The 14,543-nt window shown below is 40.7% G+C and overlaps 1 protein-coding gene across 2 annotated transcripts; it reads right to left on the bottom strand.

Annotated features, from left to right (window-relative positions):
* Positions 1–422: 422 nt before the first annotated feature.
* On the bottom strand, positions 423–8,669 carry LOC115138243 (protein odd-skipped-related 1-like). 2 transcript variants are annotated; one of them, XM_029674909.1, is made up of 4 exons: positions 8,426–8,669; positions 8,088–8,183; positions 2,194–2,934; positions 423–1,423 (listed from the first exon to the last, which is right to left on the bottom strand). In XM_029674909.1, exons 3-4 carry the CDS (start codon positions 2,892–2,894, stop codon positions 1,291–1,293), a joined length of 834 nt encoding a protein of 277 aa, XP_029530769.1. In that variant the 5' UTR covers positions 2,895–2,934; positions 8,088–8,183; positions 8,426–8,669; the 3' UTR covers positions 423–1,290. The 2 variants fall into 2 exon arrangements, with proteins under 2 accessions (XP_029530769.1, XP_029530768.1); XM_029674908.1 differs by lacking the exon at positions 8,088–8,183.
* Between the last annotated feature and the right edge of the window lie 5,874 nt (positions 8,670–14,543).

Below are 14,543 nucleotides of genomic sequence, written 5' to 3'. Positions count from 1 at the left end.
GTGACAACTTGCGAGAGCTTCAAAAGGGAAGACAGTGACAGGGTGCAAGGTATTGACTAATGTTTGTACCTGTCCTTTCATGTTCACAATATACATGTCTGATGATCCTGTTAACACCTAATGTTGACAGTGAGGTTAGCTACCTGCCACCAAAATCACGTTGCCAAGTGTTAAACCAACTCCTAAAATGTTGCGATTCAGATTAGGACCACTGCTACACCTCACAACACACACGCACGCACACTCACACAGATACATTATGTAATCAATCTATAGTAGGTTCAAGGTACTTGCTGAAAATGTCTCTAAACTCGTTATGTAATGTGCCTATTAGTTGTTTCAATTCAAGGGAATCTACTTCAGAAACAAGGAAATCCCAATTAAATGAATGTGTCAACTACAGGAAATTAGTAAACAAAACATGTTTGCAACTGATTTTCATTGAAATACCTCAAAAGATGTTATGGAAATTAAAAGGGCAAAGTATTTGATAGTATTTCTCTCACAACAAACCGGAATCAATATTTTGTTTACAAAATGACTATTTATTTAAAAAAAATAAGTTTAAGGAATCCAGTGATATATGTAAATAATCAATAATCAGGTTAAAGTGCAAAAATACAATTATACAAAAAGATGTCTGTACAAAAATAACATTGGAATGTGAGCTTCGCAAGAGGAATAAGGCAGATATGCTGACATGGCTTGAACCAAATGAGCAAATTTTTAAAAGACTGCGTTAGACATGTAATGTCCCTTAAACAATGTGGGGATCAAAAGTGAGAGTCTCTCGGGAATGTCTGAGAGGTCAAGTTTGTCAGAAAGATTTGGATCACATTCCATACATCCAAGATGTATGATCCATTCGCCCCACTGGGTTTCATCATGCCCAAGCAATACACAGGCTCTTAAGTCCTTTAGCCCAATTATCTCTTAACTAAACGTGGAAAAACAACTTAGTTTATAGTCCAAGGTGCTCCTGGAAATTGTCTGGATACATCATAGAGATCCAGGATTTTCAAATATCTGTGAAGAATCGTTCCCCACGATGAGCTCAAGATGTTGGTGAACATTTCACTTTTTCAGTCAGAACACTTCAGTTCAGTTCAATTTCAGAGGTGTTCTATGTTAAAGATCTGTTGATGTGCCCTTGAGCAAGGCACTTAAACCTAATTACTCCTGTAAATCACTCTGGATATGAGCGTCTGCTAAATGCCTAAATTTGCTTAAAAAATGTATTTGCTTTTATTCTTTCCAGTGTCCCCTATTCCTCTTTTTTAGATATTGATATCACTTCATCTTGGATGGCTTTAGTTCCTTGACCTGCATGTGCAACGTTTTATGGACGGCTAGAGTTCTGGACTGACAAAATCCCTTTCCACACTCCTGGCACTTGAAAGGTTTCTCCTTGGAATGGATGTACCTGCAGGGCAGAACAGAACAAAAAGAGTGTCAGGTCTGAGTAACAAAACATAACAAACACACAAAGACAACTATCAATCTAAAGCCACAAATTAATAAGAGACAACATAGAAATAAGAAAGAGAAAAAGGAGGTGAACGTTATGGTGATATATTGTTCTAAAAGGTATGAATGTATTGATGTTGATCCCTAACAGATATAATTCAAATCAATATCAACAGTGCCAATGTCAATTCAAAGGCATTCCGATGTATTAGCTTTAGATTTCCCCCGCTAAACTCTTTAATATGCACATGATATCGCTTCATGCCTTTGTTGCAGCTTTTCACACTACTTAACCAGATTTTTACCCGATTTAATTCACATAGTGGATTGTTACTGGATTTTTTCACATACTGATCATGTTAGTGGCCTATCGCTCTAAATGGATTAACGGTCCAATACATGATATGGTTGGGGCAAATTCCGTTCAGGGCTATTCCATGTCTTGAATTAGAATAAATTCAAATGGAATTGGACTCAACCCTGATGCATTACGCTGTCAGAGACTCAACATGATTAATCAGTAGTGTATATGACAATTTAGGAAGCAATTACTCATATTTTGTATTAATATCCTATGCTGTTCTTATGTAGAAGGTTTTGTGGACAATTTATAAAGTTTCCAATAAAATATTAATCATTAATTTACAATATTTTCGCAGCCATCTATCTCCATACTCCTCGTTCATTAAATTGAGCTTCATTGTAATAGAAAAGTGCAGGTCTCACCTATGGTCTCGGAGGTGGTCCTGCCTCCGGAAGGCCTTGTGGCAGATGTCGCAGGTGTACGGCCTCTCGTCCGTGTGCGTCCGCTCGTGGATAAGCAGGTTGTAGGACTTGGTGAAGTGGCGGCCGCAGAACTTGCACACAAACTCCTTCTTGGTCTTGGAGGGCAGGCGGCCGCGGCTGGGCTTGCGCTCGGGCGATGACAGCTTGGCTATGTCCATGAGACAGCCTAGCCCGCCATGGCGAGGGGAAGTGGTGGCGACTGCCCCCATTATGCTCAAGTCCTCTGCCTTCAGTGGGTCTTCCTGGGTGGCTGCAGCAGCCAAGTTGGCGAAGTCGAAGCGTGGCTGAGGCTTGTTCTTGGAGCCCTGGAAGAGACCCATGGCGGTAGCTGCGGTGTCGGCCGCAGCGGCCTGGTCCTTGGACTGGACCAGGTGGGGAAAGATGGGGATGGAAGGTATGCCTGGGAAGCGGCAGTCCATCAGGGCTGGGAGCTTGGAGAAAGTGCAGCGGGGAAGAGCGAAGGGAGGGTAGCCCAGGGTCCACTGATGGAGGTGGACGGCATGCAGGGCGCTGAAGCTATAGATGCCAGGGACCTGGTCCGTGGGTAGCTGGAAGCCATTGGAGGTCTGGAGAAAGGAGTAGTTGGCGAGCTGCAGGGAGGGGTGGAGGGGAACCGGGGCTGGAAGAGTCTTGCTGCCCATGGTTGGTGTCGCTACTGATCACCAGATCACGGGATTCTCTCTGGAAAAGCAACACCATAAAAAAGTCAGGTCATATTGACAACACAACAGAACTGTACACATACAGTATAACTCATCGTGTGTTATTGTTTTACAAACCAATGATACATTGTTAACAACAGTATCCAATTTGTAAGTCGCTCTGGATAATGTAAATGTAAATGTATCTTCTACTATATTAAAAATACAAATAAGGACAATAATGATAATACTTTTTCATCACGAACCAGGAAGCATAATTGTGATATTTAATGAGGATCAAATAACATTTCTAACTCAGTATTTCCTGCTACCCCCTCTTTTTGAGTCATCCTGGCGTATTTCCCCCACACCCTAGCACAACCACAATGCCAAGCCAATACACAAGCGGCCCGGCTTGATTATCTAGTTGCTTTTCAAGAGGCCTCATATCAGTGGATTAAGGTGATGCATGTGAATGTATCCCTTTACCGCTGAGACAAAGGGGAAGACAGTGATAAGAGCTGTCTGAACCAGACCTCCGTGCAACAGGAGCTACCAGCTCAACACATGGTCCGATACACACACACACACACTATGAATCACGTATTGTCCTCAAGGCACACGATGAGTGAGGACAGCCTGCATGTGTGAGTTTGTGTGTGGCACATGTGTACAGGTCAGAGAAGAGAAGGTGTGCACTGCACTCCCAGTGCTGACACAGACACTGGTGTGCGTTTGGTGTGGGTGTTTCCCAGAAAACATGCCAGGGGCTGTTAAGACAGGGCAAATAGAATGACACCATTCACTGAGGTGAAATGCCTCCGTGAGCAGGGCTCTAAAGTGTGACCATATGCTCCTAAATATTTTGCACCAGTGCGACTAGATTATAATTGTCGTAATGATGAGGCTTAGCTGTACCGCTGTTTCCAAGTGCCCTGGATAAATAAAAGTGAGCGTGGATGTTGCACCATTACTACAGATAAAACCGCTTGCCCCTAGCCCAAACCATTGAAAAGTTGTGACTACAGTATATTACCAGCACTACGTTTTTTTCCAGCTGCAGCTGGATGCATCTCCATTGGCAGGCCATATTTCACATTAATAAATCATGTCGCGGGCCGTTAACACCTAGTTTACTAACATTGCCTTATTAGCTAGCTAGCTAACAACCTGGTAACTTTACCAGTGTATCCAAACATTTGGGGGTACAGAAACAATGGTAAAGGGACAGCTTCTTCATGAGATCAATGCATAGTCTCAAGTCAGATGGCGTCATTCTTACACGACACGCAGTTGCCAGGCGCCATTTGTCTAACCAAACATGGAACTAAATCAGGATTTAGATCATCCGCCTTAACAGTAGGTATGACGCACTGGCTACTACGGCAAACCATGCTTGATCAGCTGAGCAAATTTGCTCCAGCTAGCAGCCTAGTGATATCATGTTTTGAATGGCCAATACGGTAGCTAGTTTGCCAGCTTGTTGATGAAGTTGTACGGCACCAAAGTTATGGGACTGTTCTCAGAAATCAGCAGGTATTTGACTCTGACAGCTGGCACTGTGCCTACTTTGTAACATTTGGCAAAACACGATAACGTCACAGCTAAAGCAGTCAGCCGTGCAGCAAAAAAAATGGTGAATTAATCTCGGCAGAACAGAAACAGTCTTATCATGAAAAACTCACGTGTGCTGTTATTAGCTATAATTTCACTACACTAGCTACAGGGAGCATTGAGTGTGTGAACTGACGTTGTTAGCACAGCTTTCATTTCATATGGATTAATTTGAGGCTGGTTCAGCCAGCAAGCAGACACATGCTAGTTAATTTTCGTGCACATTTCGTTTTTCAAAAATACTGATTCGACAACCACAAAACACCTTAGCTACATGTAGAAATATGTGGTGAAGACTTGCTCATGAAAAAACAAACACAATTTTAGCTTTTAAAATTAACAAACGTCTTTACAGGGTTATATATCAGTTTCTTGTGGACACCATGTACTTCAAAAGTACCTCAAATTCATATAGGCCCAATAAAGGCTGTAAAAATGTTAGTTTCTGGTGCTCCTACATTTTATGTGGTGCTCTTAAGTGTTTTAAATTGGGAGCACCAGTGCTACCAATTCATGTTTTTAATGTATAGCCCTGTCTGTGAATCTGTTTAAACAGGTTTTGATAAGAGGAAATAACAAAGCACAATAATGCCTCTGTTTCTGTGCCTATTTGATGGTCAGGATATGACACAGTTATCCAGTGTCTTTTCTGTCTTAGTCTAAACAGAGCTGGCATGCCGCACCATTGTGATATGATTTAGCTTTCCACCAAAAAAGCATTTACCCCTAAGCCATGCCATTTGCTTTGTTTGATTTTGTTAGTCATATGGATTTGTGTGTAATTCCCATTTTTTTTTACTGCTCTGCAAATATGACTTCGTCATAATTCTACTACTGGTTGATATTATTAATATTATTGTTAAAAGTGGTCATGGGTTATCTACTTTAGTCATACATACTGTGTCATAATAACATAAGGAAACCACAAGATATGGCCGAAACAAGATATAGATAATAATAGTCTCCATGGATATAGATAGGCATATTAGAGAAAAGGACCCCTTGATCATATTGGTGAACATAGGCCTAAAATGTTGATAAATAAAAGTGGGGAGTGAGTGAGAGCCATGGTTGCGCTGCAGTAAATAAGAGTGAAATAGCCCTAATTAGAATTACCGAAGTTCAAACGTCCCCCGGGGATTTCTCCTTTCTGATCATGACGCAGAAGTAATTGACTTTTACTTAGAGGTCATTAGGGGAGATCAGCGGTTGCTCCCGAGCCGTCTCTCGTATCCTTAATAACCCTTTGATGTCTACATACCATCTCAACGACTCAACAATCAAGCTGAACACTGCTACGTCCCATTCCCCGTTGGTCGTGACTGGCCAACTGTTAAATTCCGCGCCTCGGCCGAAAGCGGACGTGTTGTGAGATTTGAACATACAAGATAACGCAAAGCATGATCGAATTGTCCCACACACATATCACGCAGGTATATTATTGTTAGTATGACAAGAAAAATCAAATCAGCATTCCCATTTCGGTCCCCAAACGCCAAAATGGATGAAAATCAGCGCAGCTTTTCCTTGCCACAAGTGTATCTAAACTGAGGTGATGAAATAGTTAATGGGCTCACTTTATGTTGTATCCATATATGCGCGCTCTTGTAGCCGAGAGACATGGGCCTTACCTATAACATGTAGGCCTACATGTAATTTCAGGATTTAGAGGGAGCTTGCATCTTTCAGGTTGTACATAAACAAAGAGACGAATATAGGCTACAGTAAGCATTACATAGTAATGCACTAGTTTAGGATTAAAGAATGTGGGAATATTTTGTGTTATTCATTATTATATATTTTTTATTTAACCTTTATTTAACTAGGCAAGTCAGTAAAAAACAAATTCTTATTTACAATTATGGCCTACCCCGGCCAAACCCAACCCGGACGACGCTGGGCCGATTGGGCCTAGGGGACTCCCAATCACGGACGGATGTGATGCAGCCAGGATCGAACCAGGGTCTGTAGTTACGCCTCTAGCACTGAGATGCAGTGCCTAAGACTGCTGCGCCACTCGGGAGCAAATACACTCGGGAAACTACAGGCTACGACTCAGTCAAACTAAATCCATATTGTCAATTTGCCTTATAGCCCTAACCTCACTACTGTGGCTGGGATAGGCTTTCTGTCATATGCCTACATATCTTTTTGGTAAACCAAACTGCATGCAAACTTTGATGATTTAATTTTATTAGCTCTCCTGTTTAAAAGTGGATTAAAGTAGACTACAACGTATATTTCTTAGAAACATAGAGTGTTCAATTCTTATAGATGGAATGGTGACCGTGTGTGTACTCGCTGGGCACACACTGGTTGAATCAACGTTGTTTCCACGTAATTTCAATGAAATTACGTTCAACCACGGGGAATAGATGTTGAATTGACGTCTGTGCCCAATGGGTTTTGGAGAGCAACTTCAGAGTTCTTATGTTAATGCAGATCCTTTGGTTAATTGTGCAGCAATTACCGCGAATGCGCATGTTTTTAGCCGTGTGTTGATGCAGAACATGAGAGGATATGGGCACTTGAGCGCAATAAAATAAAATAAAGCAACTGGTGTGTGCACCTAAGCAACGTGGGAAAAAGCTCTCTGAAAATAACAATTAAAAAATGAATAGGCCTAAGAATGATCCCAATTTAAGACACTTGTTCCAAATCATATTTCATACCATAAACCCGTGAATTTGTTCATAGCAATTAGCACAAACATGTGGTCACTGTTTTAATTCAGATGATTGTAATTCCAGACAAAATACCGTGTTTTAATATGAGATGTATAGATTCCCACAGCAGAAAACACTGATAGATCGTGTGTTCAAGTAAAAAACTATAACGCTTATCCATGTAAAGTAGCCTACAATAAAATGACGACTTTCGTTATATTCAATCACAGTGGTTTAACTCTAAATATGTGATTATTAATAGCATGAAATTCCCCTACAACTAAGACAGCTTAAAGTTGATAGATATCAAAATAAATTATGAAATGTACGCCGACACTAGCTTTTGTTTTTTGATGGCCTATTGTAATTCGTTGAAGTAAGTACTATAAGAGACTGCTAAAACAAATAACAATGATAGCCTTATGGTCATAATCATCCTAACCATTCCTGCTATATTTGAGTAAATCAATATATTACTAATATTTGGAAGTAGGCTTACCTTATGCCACAAATTAATGGAAAAAATATTATACATTATAGACAACAGAAACATGCATTCACTACGACTTTCATACTGGTTTGGATCAATTAAATTGGGGAAAACCCTCAAAATCAATGGCCATCCTCGTCATCAAACACAGGAATCTTTCTTATGTTGACTCAGACCATGTAATGTATAATGCAATTCAACGAAATGTATGTTTTGCATTGAATTATTTCTTTATTTTCACATAGATCCTTGTTGATTTTACTCCATCAACTTCACATCGTGCTGGAATGCGTTTACTTCTGAAAGATCGGTCAGTGCTATCCAGAGTGCTTGGGACGTTCATACCCTAACCTTAACCCCTGCCCTTATCCTTAACCATAACCCCTTACCTAAGGATCCCGTATAACACGTGAAATATCCCACCTGTTTCACACTCGCCTGGCGCATCTAACTCAGAAGGCACCCAGAACTGACTCCATGCAAGCTCGAGACACTGTCGATGATGTTTACTTCTAGTTCCTGCGTTAAAACATGCCAAAAGTCAAAAACGGAATATTAGGGGATATTGTAATAACACCTATATTTACTTTTAATGGAACAGTTATGTTACTAGAACTCAGCGCAGACCAGTTGCGCTAAAGTTGACAGCTTTGTTCATTCCCCCCGAAGAAGCCTGAACATAAACAACTTTTAAACGTCATATTCTGACAGATGGCTCATATAAAAATTGCAGACAAAATGTAATACAAGGAAATAGTTACCAGCTCAGATTGGTCGGTCCTTGGATCCGGGGGGGGTCCTGGAGTTAAAAACTTGGGGACGGTCCGATGCAAAACGCCTTGGAAAAAAGTTTCAAGTAGTTCAGAGAAAGTTTTTGACTTCGCAAGACAACTTGCCCCGCATGTTCACACCGAGCTCAGAATGTAAGCGCGTGTAGTTCACAGCTGTCCCAAATAGTTGTGTGCAGGACTTCTATAGTGACTCTGGGGAAGACGCCTTCTGTTACTGCCCTGCGGTCTGCACTCAAACCGCCTCTTTATTGCAACCAAACCCTTTACTCGCACATGCGCGTCATTTAGTCAGCCCCCATTCGAATTTGAGATAGCTCTTTACTGTAAACTCAATTCCCCCTTTTTTTGGAAGTAGGCTTACTTTATGCCACAAAGTGATGGGGGGGCGAACATAGTTGTACGGGCGAACATAGCTGCAGCACAGTGTCAAACGTGATCTCTTTTTCTTAAAGAACTAAAACAAAACGTTGGTGTATGGCCTTAATGAGCTTAATGCATACAGCATTTTCCTATTTACAAACGAATCAAAGTATCACTTTGCCATTTTGCCTAGCCCATAACTGAAGCCCATAACTGCGTCTAGGCCTATAGACTTTATAAACAGGCATGTCATTAATATAATTTTTAGATATTATCCACATTATATTAATATTATTGTTATTATCAGCATCATCCTAGTTTTAATAACAATGCTTTATACTTATTTCCATAGGGTTGGTATTATTAGTGGATGCAACAACATGTGGATTTAACCTCATGCACCTAAAGCATACGATCTGTAATCTGAAGGGCAAAAATCGCCAAAACAAATAATTTCGATTATTATATTCATTGGAATAAAAGCAAATTGCTCTTTTAAAAATAATTCCATTAGGCCTCCGGGCCTTCCTGTTTAAAATAAGCTTCTGTACAAGGTGGAAGGGACTAACAAATCAACTCCCTCTTTCTCATAATTAAAGTAAATATGCAACTGTCACTTCAACTTGAGATCGGGAGGGAAATAAAGAGCATTAGTGTATTTACCCCCCCCCCCCCCCCCACACACACCATTATTCTTCTTCTAAAATATCTTCTTTATATGGAAGAAAGAGCAGTTGAGATTAGGTATTTGTTTATGTAATAAAGTAAATATCTGAAGTTAAACTCAAATTAAGCAAGGCAGGGAAGGAGAATTTACGAAACTGGAAACATTAGGCCCGCTGAGATGTATGACTTTGTTGAATAATCACTAAGTGAGCTATTTAAAAAATCGAATGAATACATTTACCTAATACATTTGATTAATATAAAACACTCATTGTCCAAGTTACAGCACAAATGCAGCTCACTGTAGGTCTTCACCGTTATCGTTGTTATATTGACAAGGTGTTCGTGCTCCTGTGGTCAAGCTGTTTTTTCTTCTTGCATTTGGAAGGCATTTGATCCCTCTTAAATGTGTGGATAAGCAACACCTTGCAGTGGTGCTATAGTGTACAAAACCCGCCACCTGCTGGACATAGCATTATCGTCTCCTGCATCGTCCTGTGTTCCTCCTTCACAAACAAATGAGGGGTAAGGCCAGAACCCTAACCCCATGCCATGCATTGTCTAATATCGACCCAAATAACTTACCTTTGTTGTTGGTATTATTTACATATTTCAGTAATATTGTTACAGAAAAGTAGCCTACTGTGAACTAAAACGCTTGGAAATACACTACATGGACAACAGTAGGTGAATACCTGCTCGTCGAACATCTCATTCTAAAATCATGGGCATTGATATGGAGTTGGTAACCTCTTTACTGCTATAACAGCCTCTACACTTCTGGGAAGGCTTTCCACTAGCAGCATTAATGAGGTCGGCACTGATGTTGGGCAATTAGGCCCGACTTCGCAGTTGCCATTCCAATTCCTCCCAAAGGTGTTCGATGGAGTTAAGATCTCTGTGCAGGCCAGTCAAGTTATTCCACATCGATCTCGACAAACCATTTCTGTATGGATCTCTCTTTGTGCACGGTGGCATTGTCATGCGGAAACAGAAGAGGGCCTTCCCCAAACTGTTGCCGCAAAGTTGGAAGCACAGAATCATCTACAATGTCATTGTATACTCTGGCGTTAAGGGGCAGGTAGCGTTCTCCTGGCATCCACTAAAAACCCAGATGGGGAAGCGTGATTCATCACTCCAAAGAACACGTTTCCCCTGCTCCAGAGTCCAATGGCTGCGAGCTCTACACCACTCGAGCCGACGCATGGCATTGTGATCTTAGGTTTGTGTGCGGATGCTTGGTCATGGAAACCCATTTCATGAAGCTCCCGACGAACAGTTCTTCTGCTGACATTGTTTGGAGTGTGAGTGTCACATTCGAAGACAGACGATTTTTACGAACTTCAGCACTCAGTGATCCTGATCTGTGAGCTTGTGTGGCCTACCTCTTCATGGCTGAGCCATTGTTGCTCCTAGACGTTTCTACTTCACAATAACAGCACTTACAAATTACCAGGGCAGCTCTAGCAGGGCATACATTTGATTAACTGACTTGTTGGAAAGTCGGTGCCATGTTGAAAGTCACTGAGCCCTACAGTACGGGCCATTCTACTGCCAATGTTTGTCTATGGCGATTGCACGGCTGTGTGCTCGATTTTATACACCGGTCAGCAACGGGTGTGGCTGAAATAGCTCAATCCACTAATTTGAAGGGGTGCCCACATACTTTTAGTTTATATACAGTGCCTTCAGAAAATATTCATACCCTTTGACTTATTCCACATTTTGTTGTGTTACAAGCTGTATACAAAATATAGTTTTTCTCCCTCATTTACATACAGTACCCCAATCGATGAAGTGAAAACATGTTTTTAGAAATGTTTGCACATTTATTGAAAATTAAATACATAAATATTTAATTCACATAAGTATTCACACCACTGAGTCAATACTTTGTAAAAGCGACTTTTGGCAGCCATTACAGCAGTCTTATACTGGGTAAGTCTCTAAGGTTGTGTCTATACTTACATGCGGTTATTGTGCTGCTGAAAGGTGAATTCATCTCCTAGTTTCTGGTGGAAAGCAGACTGAACCAGGTTTTCCTCTAGGATTTTGCCTGTGGTTAGCTCCATTCCGTTTTCTTTTAATCCTGAAAAACTCCCCAGTTGTTAACAATTACAAGCATACCCGTAACCCATAACATGATGCAGCCACAACCATGCTTAAAAATATGGAGAGTGGTAGTCACTAATGTGTTGTATTGGATTTGCCCAAAACATAACCCTTTGTATTCAGGACCAAAAATGAGTTGCTTTGCCACATGTTTTGCAGTATTACTTTAGTGTCTTATTGCAAACTGGCTGCATGTTTTGGAATATAATATAATTTTTTTCACTCTGTCAAATAGGTTAGTATTGCATTGTTGTTTATCCATACTCAAGTTTTCTCCTATCACAGGCATTACACTCTAACTGTTTTAAAGTCACCATTGGCCTCATTGTAAAATCCCTGAGCAGTTTTCTTCCTCTCCGGCAACTGAGTTAGGAAAGACACCTGTATCTTTGCAGTGACTGGCTGTATTGATACACCAGTGGTTTCCAACCAGGTACTAGGAGCCCTGATGATACTTTAATCCATGTTAAACACATTATTGCATACAGAGTCCATGCAACTTATTATGTGACTTGTTAAGCACATTTTTTACTGCTGACCTGATTTAGGCTTGCCATAACAAAGGGGTTGAATACTTATTGACTCAAGACATATCAGCTTTTCATATGTTTTGTTGTTGTTGTACTTTTTACCCCTTTTTTGTGATAGGACTCAGGAGAGGCGAAGGTCGAGCACCATGCGTCCTCCAAAACTTGACCCCGCCAAGCTGTACTGCTTCTTGACACACTGCTCTCTTAACCCAGAAGCCAGCTACACCAATGTGTCTGAGAAAACACCATACAGCTGGTGACTGAAGTCAGCATCCATGCACCCGTCCCACCACAAGGAGTCACTAGAGCACGATAGGACAAGGACATCCTGGCCGGCCAAACCCTCCCCTAACCCGGACGATACTTGGCCAATTGTGCACCACGTCATGGGTCTCCCGGTCACGACCGGCTGCGACAGAGCCTGGGATAGAACCCGGGTCGGTAGTGACGCCTCTAGCGCTGCGATGCAGTGTCTTAGACCACTGCTCCACTTGGGGGGCCAGTTTTTCATTTTTTTTTTGTTAAACATAATTCCACTTTGACATTATGGGGTACTATGTGTAGGCCAATGGAAAAATATCTAAATGTATCCATTTTAAATTCAGGCTGCAACACAACAATATGTGGAAAAAGTCAATGGGTATAAATACTATCTGATAAGAAATTGGATATAACATTGAAATGAGAAGTTCATATGGTGAATGTAGCCTCTGGAGATATATATCCACTAGACATCATGCACTTCAGAATAATATATTATATAATTATATAATGTTTTGTAAATATGTCATTATTTTGCTGGAGTAGTTGCTAAAGCCAACCTATTAAAAAGTAATATCATCTGGTGCACTGTTGCAAAGACAGATTTCATTCTGCTATTGTTTTTAAAAATGTTCATGATTGACAAACATATTTGAAGATGAAGGTTTGACATGGTAATTGAAACTGCTCCTGAGTACTGTATCTTGTGAAAAGTTTATTTTAAGAGCATGTTTTGGCAAGACTCATCTAAATTGAATCACAGCGCCAAGTTCAAGAGCGCTGACCTCAATAATTAATCATCAATGCTGCCACAGAAGCACATGGAATAGTCCAAGTCTGTGTGTAATAAAGAAACACAGGCAATACATAATAGTTTGTCAAAAAATGTAAAGAATGGACTGGGTACAAGTGCCTGCTAAGTGTTCAGCACTCTGTCCACGCTATACACACAGATGATTACACCACTAGACTGCCACTGGATTGACCCCCCTTGTCCCCTCCCTCTGAAATTATGTTTACAGATCACTTACATATTTTATTCCCACTATTTACATCACTTTGTGATAATCCAAACACTTAAGGCAAGGGAAATGTGGTCTCAATGTCATCTGAGTCAAATCCAGACAGTCTACTACATGAGTGAGTAAAAGTAGAGTGTGTTGGAAGGCTTTTGTGGGAGGTAGCAAAGTTTGTGACCTTTGGATCAGTACAGGCAATATGACTGGAGCTTAGCTGTGGATTTAAGAGGAAAAAAACATACAGTATCCCCAGTAAAATGGTATTTCATAAGAATAATACATGAAAACTGATGAGATTGTCTATTCATGTAAGCCTATAGAGCTCCCAACCATATAATCCAGTGTTTATTAGTGGCTATAAGCAATACTATGTATTATACATAGCTCATAATTGTAAATGTGTTTATAATGCATTTGAGTGTTACCAACATTTTGTAAGAACACAATTAAGTCACTGGTAATGATGAAAGTAGTGAATACAGTAGCTCATCCACAGTATTATGTTGCAGAGGTGTCAATATGTTTGTTTAGTGATACACTAGAGTTCAGTGTTGGTGGGTCATTAAACCCAGGCAGAGATTGGTCCATGCTATACATATGCATTCTGGTTTTCCAATGCATATACATGCAGAAAGCCTATGATATAGGACATATAGGACAGAAAGCCTATAATAATTGACGACATGCAAAAAGGAACATCTGCAGATCTGTTCCTATTGGCTTTAGAAATAATCAAAAGGCCTAAAATATATGCAAAATGTCAGCTGTCCTCCTCCTCTTAGAAAAAGGTAGCATCTAGAACCATAGGAGAACCCCTAGAAGAACCCTTTTTTGTTGCATTCAGAATCCTTTTGGGTTCCATTTAAAACCCTTTCCACAGAGGGTTCTACATGGAACCAAAAGGTTTTTTACCTGGAACCAAAAATGATTCTCCTATGAGGACAGCAGAAGAACCTTTTGGAACCCTTTTTTCTAAGAGCGTAGGCTTCTCATAGACGATGAAAGAAACACGGGGCTCGCCCTGATAGGCTACATACATTTGGAGAGGCTGTCTTTGTTTACAGAAGCTGGAGGATGCAGACCTTAGCCATAACCTGACCAGTATGGTATGTTGGGCGGCTGTAATTTCACAACACACAG

The sequence above is a fragment of the Oncorhynchus nerka genome, linkage group LG12 (genome assembly GCF_034236695.1).
Source record: "Oncorhynchus nerka isolate Pitt River linkage group LG12, Oner_Uvic_2.0, whole genome shotgun sequence".
Lineage (NCBI taxonomy): Eukaryota > Metazoa > Chordata > Actinopteri > Salmoniformes > Salmonidae > Oncorhynchus > Oncorhynchus nerka.
This window is presented reverse-complemented; position numbering and strand designations above follow the sequence as displayed.

Excerpts from the sequence above, each read along its gene's own strand:
- LOC115138243 (XM_029674909.1), bottom strand. The coding sequence starts at position 2,894 with ATGGGCAGCAAGACTCTTCCAGCCCCGGTTCCCCTCCACCCCTCCCTG. Across the intron at positions 1,424-2,193 it reads GACCACCTCCGAGACCATAG|GTACATCCATTCCAAGGAGA; the intron begins GTGAGACCTGCA and ends TCTGCCCTGCAG.